The following is a 26,667-nucleotide window of genomic DNA, read 5'->3' on the forward strand; positions in this document are numbered from 1 at the left end:
ATTCCATCCCACTGACTAGATATTGATTTCCTTCTCATTTTATCTCCTGCAGCAGCCCTTCTAATAATGCCATAGAACCCCCAAAGTCACAGAAATTTCAGCTGCTTTACAAAAATTGTTTTCATGGTCTTCTGCTGTGATGGCAAAGTAGGGAGCAAGTCCATAGTACATTAGAGTGGAACATCTACAGATCTATTTGGGGGCAGCTTTTCTTCCCTCAGCCCCACTTCTTCATATCCTTCTCTTTGGCAGGACTCTTTGCTAACATTCCCCCCAAAAAACCCAACCTTCCTTAGCAGCTGCCTTCTTGCAGCTCTATTTAAAGAGTATCAAAAAACTCAGATCTTATTGCTGCTTTAAACAGATAACACTGGCCTTGATGTCTGAGAATCTCATTAAAAACCAGCTTTTAAGTGTGAAAGTGTCACCTTGTGCCTTCAGCAGTGGGAAGAGATTGTCAGAGGGCAGAAGCTGGACCCCAACAATAGATCTCTATTCGTGGTATGAGAGGAGCTGCTGTGGACAACTGCCCTCCCTGGAACTCCTGGGCTGCCCCACACATAGGAACCTCTGTTCTTAAGAGTCAACAGAAAAAGTTTTTCTTCCTTTTAAAAAAAAATAAAGAGCAAACCTGTCCCATCCTGCACACAAACCACCTAACAGTTTAACTGAGCTCACTGCTGCAAGCTTTGTACCCTGCAGGTTCCCTGGAAGCACAAGCAGGTACAGGGAGACTCTGCACCCAAGACACAACCAAATTTTGTGGTGCTACCATGAGATTCTTGGAGGATGAAGTGCCAGTGATCAAAACTGCATGGATGTATAGAGGTCAGAGTTCAGCTGTGACTGTCTGAAACTAAAATGCAGCTTAAATAACCAGGTGTTGGATACATTTTACCACAGTAAAGACTGAGATTGACTGACAGACCACAGCTTAACCTGGAGAATCATGTTCTACTAATCCTGTGGCTTATTCTCAGCATCCACTGAGGCTGCCTCTTCCTTCCTCCTACCTTTACCTCCTTGGGCACCATTCACTGGTGGAAAGCCTCCCTTGGCTTTCTTCAAGGCAAAGGCATCCAGTAGTTTATTGACAGTAACATCCACTGCTCCCTATCAGACAGCACTGCCATGAGCCAAGCATGGCAAACACCAGCTCCACCCTGGCAACTTGGGCTCAGCAGAGGCCATTTCAACCCTTCTGGTGTCCACTTGTTCATGCCTGAAAAGCCTGCTGGAGAAATCAACCTGCAAGGAGGGAAAACCCCAAACCTGTGGCACCCTTGAGCCCTCAAACTAAGAGGCACACCCAGCCTCACAGTGGCAGGAGATGATACTTACAGGTATGTCTGCTTGAACAAAAGGTTGGTGGGTTTTTCATTGACATGGTAGAGAGGAAATGGATCAAATCCACCAATGAAATCAACTGAAAAAAAATCAGAACTCAAATAAACAAACAAACATGGCCAAAACGTTGAAAGGAAAGGAAATAAAAAGCTGGTGCATGTCATGGCACAACACAAATTAGTGAGAGAACAGAGGAAAAGAAAATGATTTTTCAGGTATGGATTGCCTGGTGGAAATCTCTGCCCCTACAGACCTCTCTTCCAGGATGTCTAGAAAGTGTGCCAAGGAGAAGGTTCAGCTAACCCCAGACTTAAAGCAGAGCTAAGAAAAGACTCCAGAAAAACAAGAGGGGCCTCCCTCAGCCCCCTTGGCTCTTGCCACCGTGCTGTGACCTCCCAGGAGAGCTGAGCTGCCCCGGCCTCGGCCGTCCAGCCGTGTGCCGAGGGGAGGAAGCTGGGGAACAGCTCGGCAGTGGGTGCCAGCAGAGAAGTTGGCAGCACAGCAATCCCCAGGGAGCTTCTGTAGTCAAGTAAGAGGGTTTTTTTTTTCCTTGCCCCACTTGTCTTTCTTGCAAGACAGACAACAGCAGCTTTGGGAAACTCCGAGTACCTCATTATCTTCAGCACTGATATTTTTTCACGTCCCCTCTGCCAACTCTATTTCTTTTAATTGTATACAAGTGGGAACAATGCTTCCCTTCTCCAGCCTTCACATAGGGGCAGTGTGACTACACAAGGGGAGTCTGAAGTGACAAGTCCCTTGGTAACCACAGAAGAATTTTCCAAGTCTCTCTTAGTTCCCCTGAAATTAGGCCAAGTCTATATCACTGAGCTGGCCAACCCAGCCAGGTCAGCAGGGCTGTGATTTGGGGCTGACCTAGCAGGCCTTGCAAAAACCTTTTCAAACAGATCCAGCTTAGGCCACTTTTTGGTGCCAAGTTAGTGCATTTTTTGTTTGGAAGTGTGAAAGCCATCCAACTACCACTGAAAAATAACCGGAGTCTTCTTAATTATATAAGTATCTGGTTTTTTTTTCTTTCCTGAAGGTGGCACTATTATTTTAAACTTTAGATAAAGAGTTGTGGTATTTAGTGAACAAACAAAGGGTTTTTATCTTAATTTTTTTCTATTAAAATATATTTAGAAACCCAAGGACAACATATTCTCAGAAAATCCCTCTTGGTTTATGCTGCTACTGTGATTCTGGAACAACTGTCAGTGAATGGGTGAAATTTGTAGAGGTTCTAAGCAAATTAAGGAGGACAATTCCCAGTCATTCCAGTGAGACTTCATCTTTTCCCAGCCACTTTTGAAAATGTTGAAGTATTTTAAAAATAAGACAGTCTTCAGTTTTTTTTCTTTTTAAAAAAAAAGGTACTATATCACCTCAGTTGTGGAATGTCTAAATGAGGAAGCCTTAAAGAATTGCAATTTTTAGTAGCTAATACCTTAAACAAACCAAAGTTCTATCATCTGAGCACCTGGCCATGTTAGCACTCAAAATCTGAGGCACTTAAAAAACCCCAGCCCTTAACTGCAGCTCATTGTTGCAATATATTACAATGCATTAGCACACCTCAAATATTCTTGCCCACAATTCAGCATTAGTAGATCCCCACTGCTGTGTTTTCTCATGAAAATCACGTTAGCATGAGCTTTCCTGATTAATGTGCCTCAGCACTTATAATTACTTCGTGCTGCCTATCAAAGCAACATTTAAAGGAAACCACAAATGGGAGAGAAAATTAAAACGTGGCTCAGATTTGTTCAGGTCACTGGAAGGATCTACCACTGTGAGTGTGAAATATTGATGGTTTGTCATTGTTAATTATTCAAGCTGGCATTTTAACACCAAGCTGAGAAACTGGGAGGGAAAAGGAATTTGTTAGTGGGGGAAAAAAACATAAATCTTTAAATTAACAGGTCTGTGTTTCTAGATAATGCCTCTTTCCATGTGGCTGCCTCTCCTAGCAGATCCCTGCTATAAAAATGAGCTCTGTCAAGTTATTGCTTTACAGGATTCAAAAGGGGCTCAGAACTCCAGCTATTTAGCTAATAGCAAAGCTATAGGGTAATTAAAAAAAACACTGTTTATCATGTAGCACCTTTGCTGAGTGCACTGCCAAGCTCTAAAGAAATGATCAATAAAGCCAGTGAGGTGAGTTCAGGCACAGGGGAAGGAACAGGAAAACATGAGGACAAGTCAGATAAGCAACACATCTCATCTCCCTCCAATGAAATCAACGTGCTTTGAAACATTCCTTTCAAAGCTGTTGTTTTTCAGCTAACATCCATGCCAGCTGCTCTTTAAAATAACAAAGCTACTTGCCCAAACCTAATGAATGCCTTCAAGAAGTGATAGTTGGCTAGAAAGCCTTTGGATCACATCCTCACCTGGACCCAACACACTGCCAAAGAAATCAGACTTCACATTTATTTGAACCTTATGATTCCATTGTAAAATTATTGGCTTCAAAGGGAGTTTTAGAAAGGCAAAACAATCCAGGGACAGGTTAGGGATGTCTGCATGCATCCCACAGACCCAGGGGACTCCTCTGAGTCTTTGCTCTTCTCTGGCACTCCAGAGATCTGTGTAGCAAACCAGAGGGAGTCAGCTGCTCCCTCCTCCTTGTCATTCAAATACAGCACTTCTGCTTTTAAATTAAGTGGTCAGGTTGGTCCTTGGCAAGAAATCTCCTGCTCTGCTTCACCCTCAGCTTGGAGCATATGACACTCAGCGGGTGGCCGACGAGTACTGGGCTGTGTTCTTCCTTGTAGGTACTCCTAATTCCAGTGGGAATATTGCAGCAGCAGTAGTCTTAAGCTATATGAACTTGAGAGCAGAGTTTCTCTAAAGCTTAGTCTGAGTGAAAAGCCAAAACTGAACCTTTTTTTTTATCTTGAAAGCATAGCAGAATGACAGCATCTAACATATATTGACATGGGGGAAAAAAACCCTCACAGTAAAACCAGCTGATCTGTGAAAGGTAGGCAGTGCCACGTCATCTAGATGGAGAGATGTCTGATGGCACCTCAGTCCTTACAGACAAACATCTGAGAGAGAAATAAAACATAATAAAACCTTTCCCAAAGGGCCTGTTGAGAAATACTTACAGCTGTCTTCTTCTTCTGTGAAAACACTAACAACATAACAGGCATAGACGAAGCCCACCAGCTGGAAAACAGAGAGAATAAATCATTTTAGCACCAGTCTTGTGAGGCTGGTCAAAACCTACCTGGCATGACTTCAACAGCCAGGATTCCTCCTTAGCTTGGCAGCACTGCTGCAATGGTGGAGCCAAGTCCTACTTGCTGTAAGGTGGGAGGTGCAGGTCTAGGCTTAAGGGAAGACTGCTGGGAGCACACTTAAAGCTCAGAACTAAATCCTGCAAGGTCCATCTCCATCTTCAGCAGAGCAATCTGCTGTGCTAGAATGACTGGCAAGGACACAGGTTGGTATTGTTGACACCAAAACTACCCTGCTATGTTTGCTCACTGTAAGAAGCAATGGGGGAGAAGGAGAGTGTCCTATGAAACATTTTAGACAGGCATCTATGTACAGGACAGACACAAACATACAGGGATAGGTTTTACTAACAGAGAGCCAGAGATAAGAACTCTATACTCTTGTTGTAAGGGGTATGGCAAGGGAAGAGAAATTACTTTGGTGCAGGAGCTACCACCAAGATGTGAATAGTTTTAATGCAGATGAGAGAGAAAATTAATTAATCAGCAAAGCTTTAGAATCATCAAATGGTTTGGGTTGGAAGGGACCTTAAAGATCATCTAGTTCCAACCCTCCTGCCACGGGCTTGGACACCTCCCACTGGAGGAGGTTGCTCAAAGCCCCATCCAACCTGGTCTTGCGCACATCCAGTGTTGGCATCCACAGCTTCCCTGGGCAACCTGGGTCAGGGTCTCACCACCCTCAGAGTGAAGAACAACTTCCTCATTTCTCATCTAAACATTCCCTCTTCCAGTTTGAATGCATTAACCCTTGTCCAACCACTACAAGCCCCTGTGAAAAGTCTCTCCCCAGCTTTCTTGTAGTCCCCTTTCAGATACTGGAAGTCTGCAATATGATCTCCCTGGAGCCTTTTCTTCTCCAGGCTGAACAGCCCCAACTCTCTCAGCCTGTCCTTGTAGGAGAGGTGCTCCAGCCTCTGATGGTCTTCATGGCCCTCCTCTGGACTTGCTCCAACAGGTCCATGTCCTTCTTGTGTTGGGAGCTCCAGAGCTGGACACAGTACAGCAGGTGGGGTCTCATGAGAGTGTAACAGAAGGGGAGAAACACCTCCCATGAAATGGTGATGTACAGGCAGCAGTGTTCAGAGACACTGAAATCTTTAGTAACATAGGCTTGGAGATCCAAAACTCATTGGCAAGAAATCCCAGTCTTAGTCTAGCTCTACAGTTTCTAAGGTTCTTTCTGTATAAACACTCTGCATGGACTAATGAAGCATTGGGCCTGCCAAGTAAATGGGCCAGAGCATGGTGAGAAAGAGTCAAGATGATATCAGTGGTCTTGATTCACAAATTGCCTAGGTTAGCAGTAAAATGCCACCTCCTGGGGACCAGACAGAAGCAGGGAAGGAGCAGTAAAACAATAGGGTGCCTCTCAAATAGCAGCAGTCGTGGCGTGGTGTGGCTCATGTCAACCCCTTGCTCAGAGCAGCTTTTAGAGCAAGCAACTAAAACCCACATTAAAAAAGCAATTTAAAGGAGCCTGGTGGGCCTGCCCTTAGCTGGTAGTTTGAAGAAGCTCTAAAGCATCAGAACTGCCTCATTCAGCTTTAGCAGCAAGTTGTTACCCAGCCTGAATTGAGAAACAAACTTCTGGTGTTATGGGAGTTAAGCATTTTAGCTCCAGTGGGGGTTTATTTTGCTTTGCCTTCTTCCTGTTAATCAAATCTCCTCTCCCTCCTTCATTTTCCATCTTTACATAACTCCCCACTTAGCGAGATCTTGGCTGACAGTAACTGTGTTAGCAGAGTTATTGTAAGAGATAATTGTTTTCCACTGTGAGCTGAATTCTTTTGAACAGGAGTTGGGATGTAGCATCCACTGACTCTCTCCAAGAGAAGACAGGATGATGCATGGTAGGGCTTGAAAAGTGGAGTCCATTCATTTTTAACATGACAGAAAAATAGATCACAGCAGCAAACAAAAGGCAAGATAATGAGATTTCTGCTGAGGAGGTATAAGGCTTTTGGTTTCTCCAGCTCTGAGAAAACACACCTGGATGGAAGGAGATCGAGGGGGTTTGTACCATCACTAAACCTTGTATTGCCTTTAAAATTTCTTGAATTGTCTGGAAGATAAGTCAGCTCTCTCCTTTCCTCTTGGGTGAGCCTTAGGGGAGCATGTCCCAGTGCCTCAGTGGAAGGGAAGTACTCTATGGGCTCAGTCCCCTGCTGTGCATTTTGGAAACCAGTGCTGGATTTTGGTGAGCTACAGTGGACTTTATGCAAAAAAAATTACTAATAAAAAATCCTTCTGGGTGTGATGCTAACCAGGAGGCCACATGCAAGGGCCAATCTAATTTTACCTGCTGACTTTTAGAATTGCCTCCGAATAAAACCATTGATTTGTAAAGGCAGAAAGACCCCAGCAACTCCAACCCAACCCAACCCAACCAACCGACCATATAAACAAGCAAACAAACAAAAAAAACACAGAATCAGAGCATGGAAGTGGTTAGAAGGGACCATCTCATTCTAGAGCAGGGTCACCTAGAGCAAATTGCCCAGGATTGTGTCCAGGTGGGTTTCTTTGTAAAGGCAGAAAAAAAACCAGCAACTCCAACCCAACCCAACCAACCGACCATACAAACAAGCAACCCACAGAATCACAGCATGGGAGGGGTTAGAAGGGACCATCTCGTTCTAGAGCAGGGTCACCTAGAGCAAGTCGCCCAGGATTGTGTCCAGGAGGGTTTTGGGATCTCTCCAGAGCAGGAGACTCCACAGCCTCTCTGGGCAGCTGCTCCAGGGCTTGGGCACCCTCCCAGCAAAGAATCTTCTCCTCCCGTTCAGATGGAACCTCCTGGGTTCCAGTTTGTGCCCATTGCCCCTTGTCCTATCACTGGGCACCACTGACTGCCACCATCCTCTTGGCCCCACCCTTCAGCTCATTGATCAGATCCCCTCTTGGGCTTCTCTTCTCCAAGCTCAGCAGCCCCAGGGCTCTCAGCCTTCCCTCTGCACAGAGATGCTCCAGGCAGAAAAATAATGAGAATAATCAGCTATTTTTCTTCTCTGCTGTTGCTTGTTCAGTGCTGAGCCAAGGCCTGGGGAGCCGGGTTTCCTCCGGGCGCTTTGGGCTCATTCCGGGCAGGTTTGGGGCCGGGAACTGACCATGGTGCTGACGCTGCCCCAGGGCTGCTCCCCGGGGCCCTGTGACATCAGCGGTGACCTCAGCAGCTCGGTGTGACATCAGCAACGACCTCAGCGACCAGCACCCACCAGCTGGGCTCTGGGAGGCAACACTCCCACTCACTGCTCTTGGAAAACCAGAGGGCTTCAGCCTGAAGCTGTCCCAGCACCCAGGGAGATGTCTCACCACCCATCCGCGTGCCGTGGTCTCCAACAGATGTGTGTTTGCACCCCCCTCAGATCAGGTTTTGGTTTTTTTCTTTTTATTTTCTACTTGGAAGACCCAACCTTTTTCATTTAACAGGATGGAAGGTCAAATCCTGCAGTTTCCATACACACAAACATCCAAGCAGGAAAGACCTCTTGAACATGTGCCCTGATTCCAAGGGAACCTGAGGAAGGTTCTCCATTTTTTTCCATATTTTTATACCTTGAGGTTAAGAGCCATGCAAAGTGGCAGCCCTGAATCCATTCCCTGTTATTATCCTGAACAACATGTACCTACACATGTCAGGGAACATCTGAGGGCTGCAACAAAAGAGTTTCAGTGGCAAGGAGGGAAGATACTTACAACATAAACATGAATTGCATTTTTATAGGGGCTGACATAAGTTATAATTAAACATATCACCTCAGGGATGGAATAAACTCCTGGGATTGCCCATATTTTTACCTCCTGCATGAATTATGAATGAAATATAGCTACAGAGGTGAAATGCTGCTCCTATTGTCCAGTCCTGCTCTCTGGAAGAGTCTGTTAGAACATAGGATGAGCTGACTCCAAAGTCTCCTCATCACCATCACCAGTGGTTCCCTTCTGACTCTATCCTAGATGAAGGATTATCAAGCCCCCAAACATGACCAAGTTTAGCAGCAAGTAACACAGACCTGGAAGCTTCACAGAGGCCCAGAATTTGGAAGCAATGTCGTTTGTTCCAAGTGCCACCTTGGTTGCTGGTTTCAATACCAAAGAGGGTTTTAAGCTCTACTACCCCAAGGAAACAGTGATAATTCTTAGATCTTTGCAAATTATCAAGGGTAGGTGGGAGAGGAGGGGGAACATCAGTGGTGTAAAATGACACTAAGCTATGGGTCTAATTCCCCCAAGAATGTTCTTGGGCTTTAGCCTCTGCTGCTGTCTCTTGACTTGTTCTGCATGTTCAGTACCAGCTTCCTCCAGGCTGCAGAAGTATCCGATTAAGCTTTTTATTAGGAACACATGTCCTGGGCAGGTGTCTTCAGTCAGCCTGTCAGGCAGCCTGGGAACGCACATGCTGCCGAGGGGAAGAGGATGGAGCTGGGACATCCCAAGCATCCTGCAGGCAAACGAACAGAGCAGGAGAGGCAGGAAGAGACAAGCGTACCCAGAGGGAACGGGACAAATGTAAATCCGTGCAGCCCTCTGCCCCTCAGGCAGCTGAAGTGAACTTTTAATAGCGAGTTGAAATGTGTTCATCCACCAGAGCATTGAACTGAAGTGCTGGAGCCAGCAAGACTGAGTTACAGCAGCATGACCTGCAAGATTCCTGAGCAGGTCCCTTACAGAAAGGGATCAACCGACTGCAAGGGTGCAAAATGTGTGAAGGACGGGAAGGGAAATTTTAGGAGTTGTTGCTATTGCTTGTGTAAGATCATAGCTTTAGTCTGCATCTTGTCCTAGTGAAGATTCTGGAATCTTCACTAAAAAGAAAAGGTGCAGAGTCTCCTCTTTTGGGGCAGATCTCTTTTAGGCTTCACTTCTCATCAGAGCTATGAAGTGTGCACGCTCTCAGCAGTGCAACAGGGGGAAAACAAAGATCTCTGCTACAAAACAGCAAAAAGCCAGCTTGTGAAAGAGCTATTGTGACCAGATAGCCAAAAAGAGGCAACCAAAATCCTTTGAGTCCCTGACCTTCTTTACTCTTTGGATGCAATTACCACCACTGAAAATCTAGCTGCTGCCAACAGCAAAGCATCTCTCGCGTGTTGCTTCTCACATAACATCTGCTGTCCAGGCTTGCTCTGCAGCCTTCCTGGGAACCTTCCAGCCTGTCAGTCTGAGTGAAAACAGCAGACAGGCAGGCAACGAGTTCTCTCGGTTGGGAAGACATTTCCAATTTCCATCCCATTCGATGGAGCCTCAGGAAAAAACTAACACCCCTCCCCTCCCCAGCTCCCAGAACAACCATATGGACAGCCCAGAGCTATGCCAGGTATTTCAGAACTAGAAATCACTCCTCTCCCTGCTGGCTGGCAAGCTGGGGAGAGGCACGATGAAAACAAAGCAGATTTCTTTTCTTGACAAACTAATTGCTGTTGCATGTCCTAATTGGGTTGGTAGGATTAGTTTTACAGGGAGATTTCTATACCAGCGTAGACTTTAAGATGTATTTACAATGAGCTTTTTCCTCCAACATGTTCTGTGCTAACACACTGCTAGTTTTTCATACTGGGCCCTAGAGCTGCTTGTATCATACGTTGTGACTGATATGCCCAAATTTGATCACATTCCAGATTAAAGGAGTTGCTTTTGCCTTCAAGGAGCAGAGACAAGCTCTGAGCAGAAGCAGGCTGGGACCTTATGTGTCTTCAAATGTATGCCTAGGAGCAGGCTAATACAGTCAGCAGGAGCCAAGATAACAGCCAAGACTGTGCTCACCATATGGGCTCAGGTTTGCTTTCCCTCTTTTTTGGCATGCCAGATTGAATTCAGTGAGCCTTACCCCAGGTCCACAACGTGGTGCACTACAGTAACCTCAAGAAACCAGTATTTTCAGAAAACAACCAAAATATCCACAGCTGAGTACTGCTTAAAGGACATGCATGTCACACTGCTATATCTGGAATTTAAAATAATCGTTAAAAAAAAATCCAAAACCACACACGAAACAACCCACACACCCCCCACAACTTCTAAAAACCACTGGGCAAAGCAAAAATCAACAGAAAGCCCAATTCTGCCTGTCCCAGGGCACTGACTGTTCTGTTCTGAGATGTGTGGCACTATATCTGCAACTTAAAATAATCATTAAAAAAAACCCCAAAACCACACACCCCCCACAACTTCTAAAAACCACTGGGCAAAGCAAAAATCAACAGAAAGCCCAATTTTGCCTGTCCCAGGGCACTGACTGTTCTGTTCTGAGATGTGTGGCAGAGAAGGAGGGAACTAGGTCATGTCCCTTGCTGCATCCCCTGAGCCTTCCAGCTCCTCGTCGTGTTTTTTGTCCTATCGATTGGTCTCGCTGGCTGTCTGCAGCATGGGACCTGCCAGGAGCCCTGGGAAGGACAGCAGCCTGTAATAAAATCTGCCTTAAAATGAGATAAAGAGAACAGAAAAAGATACTGGCAGGGATCAAAGAGTTTGACCCTCGGAGACTAAAAAGGGAGAGAACTGGCTGGCTGTTTTCAGGCAGGGTCTGAGTGGGAAGGTGAAGAGTCTTGCTTTCTGCCTTAGCTCAGCAAAGCAGAGAGGAAAAACTCTATTTCTCCCACTGCATGACAAAATTGCACAAGTATTTCAGAGCTGGCAGGAGTTACAGGCCTGGAGCTTCAACACTCTACCTTTACTCCAGGACAAGAGGCAGTTTACCTCACTCTGCACAGCTCAGCCCATACAGCTTTCCTGCATACAAGTATTTTACCCTCATTCCCAGAGTTTAGGATTCAAAAATCCACTTCAATTTACATCTTGAGGAGGAGGAGAAAGAAAACATTTACCTTACTCCTCTATCTTACAGTTCCCTCTGTCTTCCCATCTGGCCCTTTGTGCCTTGTTGCAGATGCACAAAGAATATTGTCATGTGCCTTTGGGAAGAAGCAAAGCAGAAAACACTCCTGGAGACACAGACACGTCTGTGTGGGTGTGATCACTTAGCTCAGGGCCCTGTGCTTATGTTAGTAAGCTGCCAAAAAACAAAGGTCTGTTCCAAGCCAGCTCAGGACCATTTGTTGGCTGAACCTCTTGCCTGGGGCAGAGGGGCTGGTGCCAGCTCAGGGGGTAGGAAGGATGCTAGCAGTAACAGAGTTCTGCACTTTAAAAGTCTGGGATGTTCTGATTTCAAGGGCTGTCAGTTGTTTCAGCAGCATCAATCCCCTTCCAGCAAACAGCCCTTTATAGGGGACAACAGGCTCTATTCTGGATCCCAGGTTTGCCCTTCTCACACACATGCATCAGCAACCCTCGGACAGTTTAATGCAGATCATTTTCCCTGAAGGAGAACTAACCAAATATTAACAGCCAGCACACACGCCAGGGAGTCCATCCAACTCAGGAAACAGGAGCTCCTCTGTCTGCCTCTTTTTTTTTGTGACATGGACTAAAGGGGGCTGGGTCTTCCCCCCTCGCTGCAGTTCACTGGGTCACACAGATCATCCCAGCTAATAGGAAAGGCAGGATCCAGACAACAGAAAGTTGTACCAAGAACGTGCAGAGAAGTATTTGGAACTTGTCTCTTTGTTATCCTTTAACATTTAGGCAGGCTAAGTTACCCTTCTCTGAGCCAAAACTGGAAGCTGAAACGTGAACATTTCTCCACTCCACGACTGTTTGTATTTATGGCCATGAACCACAAAATAACAACCCAAAGCAGAGCAGAAAGATGCAGGCTGCTAACTCAAGAACACCACCAGAGCAAGGGGGACAACGGGCAGTTTGTTTCTGTTAATTGTGCAGAAAAGTGAGAAAAAATTAACAGTGAACGTTAAGGACACTGAATTACTGCAGAGTAATTTTAAAAGGCTGCAGGAAGACTTTGGTGAGGAAAGAGTTGGTGAAAACATTTAGTGCGCAGACCTTAGGTGTCAGCAGAAAGAAAACATGCTGCTTTCTGCTTCCTTTCACATTTCTCTCATTTTCTGGAGATAAGAATCCTCCCTTTTATTCCTTCACCACAAAAGGGCCATACTCACTGCGAGCAGGATCTGGCAGGAGCTGTGCATCACCTCGATGTACCGGTACTCCAGGGCACAGCCGATCACCGAGACGTAGGAGTGGCTGTCCAGCCCCTTGATGCCAGCTGTGGAAGCCTCCTTCCTGACACAGCCAGGGCCGTTTTCACTCCACCAGGACTGGTGCCGTGAGATGTTGAACGTCAGGAGTTCACTGTCCTAAAGGGAGAAGTTGCCGAGAGAGCTCCAGTTACCCTACGAGTGTCTGGTAGGCTGTCAGATGGAGGTCATAGCAAAACCAATGGAAAACCTAAATCTTCTAAGATCCCTGCTCTCAAAAAATAATAGCCCAGATCAAAATACATCAGCTTTGTGTTCCTTAGAAGTATTTCACAGGTTTCTGTGGTGGGAACCGTTTCTGAGGCAGACCTGCAGCACTCCAGCAAAGCTATTTCATCGTCATGACCTTTCAGGAGCAGGACTGAGCAGCTTTTAAATCACAAACAGTTTCTAGGCTGCAAAACCAAGACCACTTTGTAAGTGGTGCCTGCACCCAGGAAAGAACCCTCAAGTTTTGGGTTTGAGAGATTAACTGTGCAGATATGGAAGAAGGTGGTAAACAAGGCAGCAGCAAGCACCATGTGTTATGGGGATGCTCTTCCCAGCAGGAGAATCAACACAGATAACTGAGAAATATGCACTTCATAACTCTAAAGTGAGTTTCATAACCCTAAAGTGAGTTTCAAAACCCAACAGATCTTCCTCTGTTCCTAGCTTTTAATAAATCCAAGTTCCCTTACCACTTCTGATTTCCTTCCACCCTCTTCACATATGGTGCTTCTCTGTCTCCTGTTGCCCTGACACACTGTCAGCCTCAGATGACCCAGCTGAGCTGATCCTGACCCCAACGTGATGACTGCAGCTTCTTGCAAACTCTTCCCCAGCAACTCCTTATCATCTCTACCCAGAGAGGCTTTTTGGTTTCCTCTTCTTGTCTTTGCTGGTTCAAAGGTTTAAACTCTGCCCTTGTGGGGGTTACATGGTGAAATACCACACAGGGAGCGCAGAGCTTGGTCTGCACCCAGGCTCTCATTCCAAACTGGCAATGCTTCCCTCAGGCTTGAGAAAAGAGTGGTCCTTGGGGTAGCCAGGAGAGCTTTGGGATTTTGAGCTTACAGGACGTGGCCAAGTCCTCCCTGCAGACAATAAGAGACTAACCCAGAATGGGCTGGGCAGATCAGCTGCATCACTTCACAGCATCCACTGCACGAACCTCACTGAACCATGACTAAAAGGTTTAGCACCTACCCATCTGCTCAGGCCAGGGTCCTCCACAGTCCCTGTGGGAAAGAAGCAGCTCCCAGAACAGCAGCTGTCAGAGCTTGGGGCATTCACTTCCTGACGTGGGAAACCTCAGGTGGCAGCTCCTTTGCCTCAGCTCCCCGGAGAGCCAAGGGGGAACAACAGATTCAGAGCAGCTAATCCAGGCTCCTGCTCTGGACCAGGAGAGGACTTGTCTCCACTGCCAGCACAGGAAGTCTAGCCAGGTAGTCCTGCAGAGACACTTCCCCAGGTTCACATCCAGGGCTAAACTTCAGTTACAAGAGCAGAAAGTTTGAAGGACAGCCAGAAAACCTGCGAATAGAAACCAAAAGCCCCACCATGGACTTTGGAGGTGCCCTCCACTCCACCCCAGGTATACAGAAATGGTTTGCAGAGCTGTTGGTAAAACATGCTGCAGGAAGCATGTGGTAAGAAACGTGGACAATTAAGTGAGAAGAGAGCTGCCAAGCTCCTGACAGAGTCACCACAGCAGATGGGATGTGCTCTCCAGGAGATGGAGGAGATGAAGTATGGCACCTCAGCAGCAAAGACAACAGGGGAAACTCTGCTAATAGTTGGGAGTTTGAAGGGAGCTGTCTGCATTTTAAAGGCTATGGGGAATGATTCTGAGACTGGCAGCTGCAGGATAGTGCACACAATGCAAGGTGCTGTGCTATCTACATTTTTAGAGAGGGTTTTCTCTTCCAGCTTCTCAGCTTTGGCAGAGTCGGTTTTTGGCTTGCTCCCTCTGCTGGGCAACTGCTCTTCGGTGGCCCACAGGCATCCCACACCCCCACCAAATCTCATCTTTGCTGCATACCTCGTCCTTCCTCCCCCAAGTTGGCAAGTTCTGAGGCACAAAGATCTTCCCCAGCAACAGTTTCTCCTCCTGGAGACAGCCAGCCCTCCAAGCTGCTGTGCTGTTCTCCCTCTCAGAAGCCACTTGCCACTTTGGCTAGGGAAGGAAAGAATCCATCTCAAAAAAACGGACTTGATTCCTGTTTCTTTGCGTGGGGCTTCCCCCTGTTACCACAGAATCAAAGCTGTTCCAAGGGCACCACAGGATCGACTCTTAACCCCAGTCCCCAGGGCTCCTCTCTCCCAGCTCACAGATGGTGTCTTCCCAAACCTTCTGCCTCGCTGATGCCAAGAGCCCCTTCGAGCACCTTCCCTACTCCCTGCAGAAGAACCTATGTGTGTTTGGCAAAGGGAAGGCACAGGCTGCTTTCCTTCTTGTCAGCCTTCAAGAACTGGCTCTGGTTTAACTTTCCTTTTGCAGAAGCTGAACTGGCTGTGAATTAAGCCTGAAAAAGCAGAGCAGATGCTGGGCTGGAGGTGGGCAGGTGGAGGAACAGTAGGTCCTAACAGCACTCACTACTTTTTTGCCTACAATCACACTCCAGCTCTGAAAAAAAGAAGAAAAAAAAAAAATATATACACTTCAGCTAAGAACAGATTGGGAAAACTGAGCTTTTAGAATCCAATCCAATTGGATTCTAAAAGCACCACCATGACTGGCACCCAGGAGCCATCCAGCTGACATGTTCAGCTTTCTGAACAAGCACTGCAGGGCATGAGGGCAGCAAGGATGAAAGGGTCTCAAGATGCAAAGCAATGCTGCTCCTTTGCTCTGTCCCTGCCTGGATGTCCCTGGAGGATACCTGTGCTGGTGGAGCATGGAGAAAGAGCATTAATTGACCTCCACAGTGGCTCGGTGCTTGCTGGGAGGCTGGGAGAAGCAGCCCAGGATGTCTCCTGTGGTCTGCCACTTTCATTTGTGAAGAGATGGCTGGTGAGAAGCTATAAAATACAATCAGCACACTACAAGCAGGAGAAAAGAACCAGCTGCAAGAAAGTTCAGGGACCAGCTGTTTCCCAAAACCTCTCTGCAAGCCATTTGAAGTCTAAACACACTGCAAAACTCCCCAAAGGGATCTTCAGGCTGGAAGGTGGTAATCAGTCCCAGAAGGGTGCAAACCCTGCTGCAAGGAGAGAGCAATCTGTGTGTCACTGACAGGCTGCTATCTGAAGGGCTATTGCTTCCTCCTTAACCTTCAGTCTGGAGAGAAATATGAGCCACGAGTGAGAGGAGCTCCTTCTCGGGAGCACGTTGAAGGTGAGCCAAGAAGTCACAGCTCACTGTGAGCTGTGGCAGCACCTGGCTGCTCCCTGTTTGCCCTCTGTGTGAGACAGTTGGTGACAGCCCTAAAACTGCAGCACCCACATTTTACTGAGTCTATTTTCCACTCTCATCCTCATCCCGCTGTGTCCCACGGGGAAACTCTCACCTCCCTCTGCCACCCACAGTGCCAGCTGTGCTCCTGTTCCAAAATCCTTTCCTGAAAGCTGGCCTCAAATTATTTTCCAAGGGGGACTATAAGAGATGGTTTTATTTCCTCTTGTCAACAGCCTTCTGAACTGCCTCCCCCCAAATTTTCTTCATTAGCAGGCAAGCCAGCACTATAACAGCTCTAGAAACAAACTGAACCCTGTATAGGAGCCCCCAGAGCCTGACAGCAGAATCATTTGAAAATCTTTTCAGTTGGAAACATCTCTTATCAAAATAGGAAATACAATGTTTATCTTTTAGACCTGAGTGCTGAGTTGCTGCATCACCCTGCCACAGCAGAGAAGCACTTTCATTGTCCCTTGGCAGGTTTCTTGACAATGCCACAGCATTTAAAGGCCAAATCCCAGGCTTCCAGTTTCTAAATTTAGGTGGAGCTGAGAGAGTTGTAATTAGACATGCATTTATCCATCCTCCTGACAGCATCTTCTCCAGGTACAAAGTATCCCAAGATGCTGTCCAGATTCTCTGGAATACCAATAACCCCCCATTGGACTGATAAGAGCTGCTTCCATTTCAAGAGGAGACTCAGACCACCAGCACAGCTCTGGATTCAGATCAAAGCACTGGGTAGACAAGAGAGAATACAAAGGAAGGGTAATAAAAAAAAAAAAAATCACCATTCCAAGATGAATAATTCCAGAGGGAAAAGACAAAGGAATACTTTGAAATACAAAAAAACATTTCTTCAAACCTCCCTGAGCATTTCTCAAGCACGTGATGAAGAGTCCAGCAGCATGGCAGCTGGACAGACAGATGCTCAGATATCTTACTAGCAGGATTTTAATTATTAACTCAGACTAGGGGGTTGCAAGAGGGGCTGTGTTTCACACTTGAGTAGACAGGGAGAAGCTTAACATGTTTTTTCAAGCACAGCTTAGAAACTTCAGAGGTAGCTCCCAACGATTCACCAAACCAAATGGACCAAGAGGAAAGAGATGGAACAGCAGCAATCTGGAAATCCATTGGTGAGCCCCACCATGCAGCAGTGGCACAGCACTTTTGGAGAGGCCCCATTTCCCCCAGATGCTGCAAGTGTGCTCACAAGTAGGAGCAGAACAAGTCAGCAATGCTGCCAAAATGAGAGATACACCATCATCTCACTGCCAGAGCTGAGAAGCAGCCCCTCAAATCCAGATTGCTCTGTCGCTGCCCTGCTCATTGGCAAAGCACTGGCAGGAAAGCTGGCAAGGGCTACGTGCTTAGGGAAGCCCTTGCAGCAACAAGGGAGGTGCTTGCTTAGACACCTGTGCTGATCCATTTGTCCCTGGCCACCTCATGAGGTTCTACTGTGCCATATATTTCTTAGTAGGAATCAGGGTGTTAAAAGATTGCAAGATAAAAAAGAGACAGAATAGAAAGAGAGAAATCAGGCAAATTGAGCTCTTCCAAGTAGAGAGTAGATTCACAGAGCAAGAAAAGAGCATTTTCCTTTAGAATAAAATAATTTGGGGTAGTTATACCCAGCAGATGGTTAGCAAGGAGTTGTAACTGCTTTGAGCAGAGCTGACCAGAACAGCCATTCTCAGGGTTTCCATGGCCAGCAGAGAGCCAGTACTGCTGGAGGAACCTGGAGGATAAAGGAGCAGTTCAGGACATGGTGTGAAAGAAAAGACAGGAAGAAATAGAGGGTGAGAAGTGGTGGGCAGGGAACCCAGCAGAGGAAAAGAGTCAGTGGAGAAGCATTTACTTGGCAGAGCAAAGTGAGCAGCCAGCCCCCTCAGCACAGTTCCACCACCAGGCACCTACCAGCCCAAAGTCTACTGATGCCAGAGTTTACAACAAAGAAGTATTCTCTTCACCCCTTTGCCAAATTGCTCGTGGGCTGACATGGGACCGTAGCCCACAGACCCCTTGGTGCCCTTGGTTTCTGCTCTTTGGATCAGCCAGGCCCCCAGCTCAAGGGGGGCACAAGGACAAGTGTCCATGCTCACCTCAGCCCTGGGCTGCACCCCCCTGCTCGCAGCCCAGGAAATCACATCTGGGCACCAGAGCACAAAGAATTACTTGCACTATGTGCACATAACCAGTTCCTCATTTTTGCAATTCTTCAGGTTTTTCCTGAACTTGTTACAGCAGAAACACTTGGATCCTTTACCCCTTTCTCACCCCACCTGAGCTATCCCCTGGCTCAGCTGCACGGGGCTGTCCTTACCAGCAGCCAAGTTCACAAACTCTGTTCTTTCTAGCTCGCTGCCCTGCCTGCATTTTGTCATTGTAAATTAGGAAGCTGCTGACAGAGATGTCCCTGGCAGGCTGCCCTTGTCAGGCATACAGAGGGATAAGCACAGCACCAGCAGGAACACGACTCTCCCAATTCCCTCCTGCTCTCCCACAGGCTCTCCAGGAATCACAGAGCAAAACAGCACCCAAAGACTTTCCTCAGGGCTATCAGCCCCTTCAGAGACTTGCACGGGAGCACAGCCCTGTCCAAAGCACTGCCCAGCATCATCATGCTTAGCCCAGCAGTTAATGAGTTAGTGGTTACCTGAGCAGCTCCATCAGTTTTGCTCCACCAAAGCTCTTCTTCTTCTATTTGCAACCTATCTGCCTACTGCCAGGCTAATTAGACTTTGATTTTTTTTATTGGGAACTAAAGGACAGCTTCCCCCCAAGGCTCCTGAGGGCACACAGAGGTCCCTGCTCCTCTGCCCTCTCCAAAAGCCTGGCCAACACTTGCTCACCCAAGCCCAGGTGTCCTTCTGAGGTCTCATTCCAAAACCAAGATCAATAAGACTTGGTGGCTTTGGATCAGGTCTCTGGAGATGCAGGAGGAAAGCAACACTGTTCTTGAGTCCAGGCTGCAGAGCACCACACTGCCCTACAGAAACCTTCACTCCTGTTCCACGTGCCTCTTTGGCCCTCATCTACAAGCAAGGTTTTATTTTGCCATTACAAAGACCAAAATAACTTCATTTAAAGGGGAGGAGGAAAGGAAGCAGCATCAAGAGCTCTTCTTACAAGACAGCCTTTTCAAATGAAAGGAACTCATTAAGAACAGCAAAGCTGTGAAGCATTTTACCACCAAAACAAGCACAAATACTTTTGGTTTTGCCAGTTGCCCCTGAACTAACAGCACAAATCTCTCAGGGCAGCTCTACAGTTGTCAATAACTTCTACTGCAGCTCAATTCCATAAAAAATAAGCCCCCCATCACAAATGTCACCCTGGAGGTTAAAGGAAGGTTCTCTGTGTGCTGGCTTTGCTAAGAGGAGGGACAGCACAGAGCAAGGTTATGGGCTGAAGCTCCTGTGGAGTGGAGAAAGTTTGCTGTGCTGTTTGAATTGCAGGAGAGCAACCCAGCGTGTTGCAGGGCAGGCTGGGCTCAGTAAACACAAATCATCAGCTGCTGGAAGCAAACCTTGGCTGCCAGAGAAGCTCTCAGAGCAGTCTATCAAGCCAATATTTCCTCTGCAGAAGGGAGTGTTTAACTAATTACATGATTCTTATTTTTTTCACTTGGTCACAGCCAACACCAAGATCATCTCAGGCTGAGCCTTCAGCCCATGAGTATTCAGTTTTGGGGAAGAATTCTTTCAAATTTTCTGGGAATAATTGAGAAGGGAAATGGAGATTAATTGAAGAATTAGGAAGCGACTTTTTCTTATCTGCAAAGGATTTATGCTGTCACTCATGACTTGCTGTAGGGCTGATAAAAAAAAACCCTAATGCAGTTCCAATTATGACTCCAACTTAGATGTATGACCTGGGAATTTAGGCCAGATGTAGAGTGCTCCAGAATGAACCCATATCCTATAATCACTCTGAGGCTGCTGAGCTACAGCAACACTTAGTAATTCATTGCTTACAGCCAAGGCTTAATTTAGGACCTGTCTCCCATTTTTATTATTCCTGACTCATCCCTCATTAAGCAAGGAGCAATATTTTGCTTATCTAGTCCTCGGGGAGCTTCACATATTAACTCACAACACCCCTGGCCAACAGCCATGAGTAACTACCACTGTGTTTAAGAAGGAAGAATTAAGAGAAGGAAGCCACATCACCTCTGAGCCTGCACCCAGAGGAGATGCCCCAGCCTCCCCAGCACCCCTCTGGTTTGTCCTCTGTTCAGCAGAGAGAGAGGAGCCTCTCCCAAAAGGTGCAACAGGAAATATTTCACCTGCTGTAGTGATAACCAGGTAAAGATCCCTGCTGCTGAAGTGCACTAGGTCTTCAACAGGACTGAGAGGCAAAAAAAATATACCAGGAGCTGGTCAGGGATGGAGTTCTTCCCATCTCACAGCCTTCCTCAGCCTCCTCTGCATCGTGGCTGGGCATCAGCCCTCCAGCCCCATCTCCCCTGGGGCTGGCTCTGCTGCCAGGCTGCTCCCACCTTTCAAACCAAACACACTCTACAGGGGTAGGGCTTGTTCACCCACTGCCTGCACTGACCAGCCAAGAGCTCCAGAAATCACCATCAGCTCCTCATTGTACCACACAACCAAGCTGTGCTCCTCACCCCCTTCCAAGGCAGCCCCCTCCTTAGGCAAGAGGGCAGGAGCTGCTCCCCACCTTCCCCACCCCCTCCCTTATCCCCCAGCTGAGCTCCATCCCCTTCAGGCCCTGGGCACTCACCCACAAAGCTCCTACTCACCTTGGAGAGCCCTCCTACTTCTAAGTAAAAGCAGATGATGAAGATGTTCCAGGTGACCCACACTGCAGTCCAGATGGCATACTGGAAGGGAAGGGGAGGAGAGAGAGGAGTCATGCACATTGGGAAGTCACTAGAACCAGTTTCTATCTCTGTGGTGAAGATGAGGGCAGGGAAATTAGGGTAAAATGGCCCTATCCCACCAGAGCAAGGAGGGTGAGGGTCTCTGGGAGGCTCTGGACAGGAGGGGTGTGACTTACCACCACGATGTAGCGGGGTCTGTACTGGATGGTGCCAAACAGGCCCAGGATGACGATGATGATGTGGAGGAAGTTGGCTAGGATAGGGGCCCACTGGTAGCCCAGGAAATCAAACACTTGCCTCTCTAAGGCAGCAAGCTGGAAGGGAGAAGAAGGAGAGTTACAGCTTCTGGGCTCCTGGCTTCTGCTCTGGAGGCTGTGACAGGCTCCCTGAGCAGGTCACTGCAGCAGCTGAAGGTGCTGCTCCACTCCCCAAGCCATTTACTGCCTGAGAGGCAGGTCAGGAGGACAGAAGATGAGTCTGCACACCACAACCTGCCCACCTCCACTCTACACTCCTCCCATCTCCTCCGATGGCCAAGTCAGTGCAGACCAGGGAGCTCCAGTGCCCCAGTGGGAGCACGTTCTCTGTCCTGTGCATGTTGCACCTCACATTTATTGTCACCCAAATACACCATCACCATTTACCATCGATAGTCAAGAGTAATTTAACTACTAATTAGATATTAACCATGGGTGGGCCTCATCCACTGTGTGTGATCAGCTACGTGATGTCTTCTCCTGGCTTGGCTTTTAAATAGCAGCTGGGGATCAAGCTTCTGGAGTGGCTTAAAGCATTTTAGGGTGTGAGTGGCTGCAGGTTCAAGCCATGTGCATTAAATGCCCATGATTCCTCCTTCTTCCCAGGTCAGTGGGGAAATCACACGTCTCTTGGGCTAGGAAGGTATTGCCATTCCCAACACCACCTTGGAAGTTCAACCCAAATCTGTGTTCCAAGGAAATCTCTAGCAGCCCTGGTTGAAGGGGATCAGCTGGGGTGGTGCTAAGTGGCTTTGCTGGCCAAGGGGAGCAGAGAGCGTGGGGGGACCATGGGGGCAGCCTCCAAATCTGTCTCTTCTGCAAAATAATCTGTCTTCCCTTTGAAGCAACACACACTGCCCTGTTGTGATCCCCTGAACCTCCTGGCAGATGCTGTGAGATCTGCAGCACACGGGGCTCTGGGGCTGGACCAGGGGAAGCTCTGCTCCTTCCACACACCCCCTGCTCCCCCCCCAGCACGGAGATTTTCTGTATCTCAGCAGAAACAGCAGTAATAGGTTAAAAGCTTAATCTTTTAGGAGGGGATTAACGCACAGACCTTAACGATAATGGGAAATTTTGAATCCTGACTGGCTGGCGATGGGTCACTTGACTGTGAGCACTTCATCCAATCAGGGATTTAATTGGCTTTGTGCTTTACATGAATGGGGGAGCACTGGCCCCAAGAGCCAGTGCTGAGATGCATCCCTGAGCCAAGGGGACAGCACGGGTGTGTGCTCTGCAGAGATAACGCCCTGCTCAGCCTCCCCTCTTGCCTCCAGGCCCTGAAAAGGGGGGTGAAGACAGATCCTTCCCACCCGTGTCTTCTGCCATGAGTTTTCCCACTCTAGAGTCAGGGCATCCATGCCCGGAAGAGTGTTTTTGCCTCTCAGATGAACATTTGCCATTAGGGCTGCACAGAGAGGGGAAAGCTTGTCCTGCTACAGCTTCATGATGTTTCCTGGCTTGTTTGGACCAGGGAAGACATTGGTCTGTGAAGTGAGAGCTACCAACCATCCTGGAGATGGACCTGCCAACCCACACTGACTTCAGACTGAGGAACACTCCTAGAGAGGTCTCCAGTCCCTGGCCAAGTGGATTTTCCCCCATGATCCCATTCAGGTCATATTTCCCTCTTCCTTACTGCGACTGCCCTTATCTGCAGGTTCTTTCTGTCCTGATTTATGCTCCTTTGCTACTTTCTCTGCATTTTTGTCATGGTTTTGTGTCCCTGGGAGCTGCAGGGGTGACTCAGCTGGTGCAGAGATCAGCTGGTTCAGCAGGAGCTGGCTCAGTGTGCCTTGGTGTGATGTGTAGCTCAGGCAAGCTGCTTCCTCATTTAGTAAAATAAAAGCAATCAGAAATGCAGCCTCAAGTTACCTTGGGCTTGTCCCTGTTGCCAAAGAAAACTAGCATAATTAAGGAAACATTTCCCAAAAGCAACCTGATAAACAGCTATCCCATGATGGGTCTGAAGGCAAAGCTGACCCCTTAAATGCTGCTGAGATGTGCAGGGAAACAGGGCTGAGGGTTGTGCTAAGCTGGCCTTGATTTGGGGTTGGGATGTGAAGAACCTCGTGGTACCCTTCAATCCTGGTCAAGGTTTGCCCCTGCCCACGAGCACTGACCTATCTGCACCCCTGTCCTGAACCTCCCTCAGATCCCTCGTGTTGAGCTGGGGCATTTTCTCTGCTGCTGCCAAGTTTCTGCAGAGTAATATCCCTCCTGTGATGTTCTTTATGATGATTCACACTCTTCTATTGAGAAAGACTATTATATTCTAGAGATATTGGTTGTAAAGAGAAATTTCACAGATTGTGGCTCTGGTTTCAAACCATTCAAAGCTGACAGGACCTTTCCATCAGGGAGGATACATTCTTCTTCTTTATGACTATTCTTATTAAAACCAGGGTTCCTCCTGCTCCTTTGGCTTCTCCATCCCATAGAACATTTTTACCTTTCATTCTTTAAATGAAATGATTTGTTGCAGTACTAAAATCAGGATAGTTGTGGCAGACTTTAACTAAACCACATTTCTGCTGATCTGGGTGAAACTGGAACAGCAAAGAACCATGTGGAGCAGTCGTTAGGCAGGCAAACAAAACAAGCCAAAGATCCCTGTTGGATCATCCTTCATCTGGATGGCTGGGGAAGGTAAGAAAGGTAGAGGAGATGTTCTGCAGCTTTGGGAGTCCTATCCCATAGCTCACAGTGAGCAGAGAAAGGCTCTGTAACCAGCACAATGGACATCCTCAAGGTCTTTACACCATTAAAACTTCACCAGAGAGCTGGATCTGAGCTGGAGGGGACTGGGCAATCTGAGCCCATTGAAGACTAGGAAAATGGTCTTAGAAAACACCTCAAAATGTGGAACAGTGTCTTATCAGGGGGTACCAGAGAGTTGGATCTGAGCTGGAGGGGAGCCTTGCCTTCCAGAGTCTATTGAAGACTAGGAAAATGGTCTTAGAAAACACCTCAAAATGTGGAACAGTGTCTTATCAGGGGGTTCAAACCATTCCAGCTGAGTTTCTGCTGGCTCTGGCAGGACAGTTGCACTGGCAGATGTCAATGCCAGCAGGACACACTGAGCTGATTCAACAGGGGTTGTGGGGTGTCTGTTTAAGTTCTGGTTCCTCAAATCTTTCCTAGCCCCTCATCTTTGTCTGCTGTTGCTCCTGTCATGATGATAAGCTGGAGAATTCAACCTTGTGCCTCCATACATAAGGAAGAAGGGATGCTGATGAACAAGTCAGTCACCTCTAATTCTTTACTGCCTTCCTAGCCCGCTATCCAGTCCATGTTATCAGCTAGATTTGCTCTTGGCTTATCAAGCTTTTAAAGCCTTTAATCTTATTTTGTGTGGACCTGTGTCTGTCACTGCAGTTCTGAAATCAGTTAGGACACCACCCAACAAATATCACTTTCAAGGTGTTGACAGGACTCATCCAGTTGCAGGAAAGATGCTCAGAAAGCCCAAGGAGAGGTAGAGATGCACAAAGAGGATGTCCTCCCTACATACACACGTCCACATGAAGCTGCTCCTGCCAGGAAACCTGTTTTTACACTTCCCAACTTCAGCTCTAGTCAGAGATCTCTATTTAAAATTAAATGGTAGAAATAAATACCCAAGCATGCAATAAATGGAGGAGATGGGAAAGGCTGACCCTCTGCTGTGAGCCAGCCAGGACTTTGGGGAAATACTCTTGCAAAATGAGGAGGAAAAAATGTTTTACCCAGAAACCTGGACCATTTTCCACTTGGCCTATGAAAAAGCAACTTGAAAAACTCTTTTGCTCCTCATCTTTCACCACTATAAAGACTTGGAGCCTCACAGACAGCTCCACCTCCTGCACTGGCCTTGTTCAGTGGTGGACAAGCCACCGTGGACCTCTGAGGGTGTATCTACAGCTTCAACACTTGCAAGTTAAAGCCCTGTATTTACTTTCCAGCCTGAGCTGAAGCTCTTGGTCACCAGCAGGCTCCTGCCTGGCCGATTCCTGACACGTCCATTCAGCGTTTGGTTCCCTGCCAACTGGCTTTGCTTTTGAAGAAGATGCTCTTTGTTCCTCTACTGTGCAAACACCACCAGAGCAGCCAAGGCTTCCACTGTGAAAGGTCACGGGTCTTTTCTTCAGGCAAAACTTGCATTGATTTCCTGAGGTATTTCAGCCACGCAACCGTTGGTGGCTTGAGTTCAGGACAAAGTCACAGGGCTGCTGTCCCTAGGAGACAGCATATGAGGATGCAAATTTAAGCCCAGCTCCCTGAACGAGCAGGAAAACATGAAAAAGTCTCAAATGTATCATTTAAAACAAAAATAGCCATTTAGGTTTGGAACACAAATACCTTTAGTTTTGGTTCGTCCATGCAGTTTAAGCTGGACAATAATTAAAACCAGTTTGCTCTGTTTATTATAATTGTATTGGCATTATTATGATATATTACATTATTATACATAGTCTTCAGAAGCAATTGCTTTGTGTTTGTAAATGGTGGGGCAATTCTAGATCTAAAGAATCCTAAACCCAGGCTGCAGGGTGGTGAAACTATCAGCAGTGAGCAGAAAATCCCCTGGTGTGCCAGTGCTTAGTCAAGGGGGAGAAGATCTTCTGGCTAGAAAAAAAAAGATGAAACAGTACGTCTGCTTTTACCACAGTGACTGCATCTCTAAATAAATATTAATGGTTGTAATAGCTGTTTAATTAAGTTTCTCTGCAAAAGCAGTTCACTGAGGCACTACTTCACACCCCACTAACCGAGGGGCTGGTTCTGTTGGGTGCTGAGTCCTTGTCTCTTCTAAAGTCAGCCTCTCACGTGCCAATGCCCACTGCATTCAGGAAATCTCATTTTTCTTCAGCAAGTGTTGTCAAGGAAACCTTCCTTGGGGTCTTCTGGTCCACAGCTCCCTTCCCAGCATCCCTCAAGGAACCAGAGAGGTCAAGAGTCTAATTGTCCAGGAGGTCTCTGTTGGTCACTTTGTCCCTCAGACATCTTTGCTCTCTCTGGCCACTGGATACAATAAGTCCCATTCTCTGCTCACTTTGGTCTGGTTTTTTCCCCCAGAAGCTGCTGAAACCCCTATTCACACAGACATCAGAGAGGCCTCCAACAGCAGAACTTTAAATCTTTGAATCATTTACGTTTCAGAAGCAAACTCTGGTCAGTGGCCTTCAGGACCAAGGCTTGCCAAAGGCCCCCAGGGCAGCTGGAGAAGGTCCCATCGCTGGGGTGAGCCCCACACCTCCCCCTCCCCCTGGCCTGGCACCTCTGTGCTCTGGATTCTCCCCTCCCAGCATCATTTTGTGTGTTGTGGTGATGATCTCAGGAGTGCTGTCACCATCCAAGGATGCTGACCTTGGTCCCTGGGCTTTCAGAAACATCCTGTCTGCAAAGCCACGTCATGACTCAGTCCCACACTCTGGAATGCTGCTTAGCTTTCCAGGAAAGGCACAATCTTCACTGAACAGAAGGGGTGAGA

General features: G+C 47.4%; 1 protein-coding gene across 1 annotated transcript; it reads right to left on the reverse strand.

Moving 5' to 3' along the window:
- Positions 1-1,337: 1,337 nt before the first annotated feature.
- Positions 1,338-26,667, reverse strand: NKAIN4 (Na+/K+ transporting ATPase interacting 4; the record flags this gene model as incomplete). The annotated part of the gene is made up of 6 exons (XM_008935237.1): positions 1,338-1,426; positions 4,461-4,521; positions 12,611-12,808; positions 20,854-20,934; positions 21,111-21,248; positions 26,641-26,667. Coding segments are annotated over 6 exons (594 nt in total), but the record flags the coding sequence as incomplete, so codon positions are not given.

The sequence above is a fragment of the Merops nubicus genome, unplaced genomic scaffold (genome assembly GCF_000691845.1).
Source record: "Merops nubicus isolate BGI_N331 unplaced genomic scaffold, ASM69184v1 scaffold6462, whole genome shotgun sequence".
Lineage (NCBI taxonomy): Eukaryota > Metazoa > Chordata > Aves > Coraciiformes > Meropidae > Merops > Merops nubicus.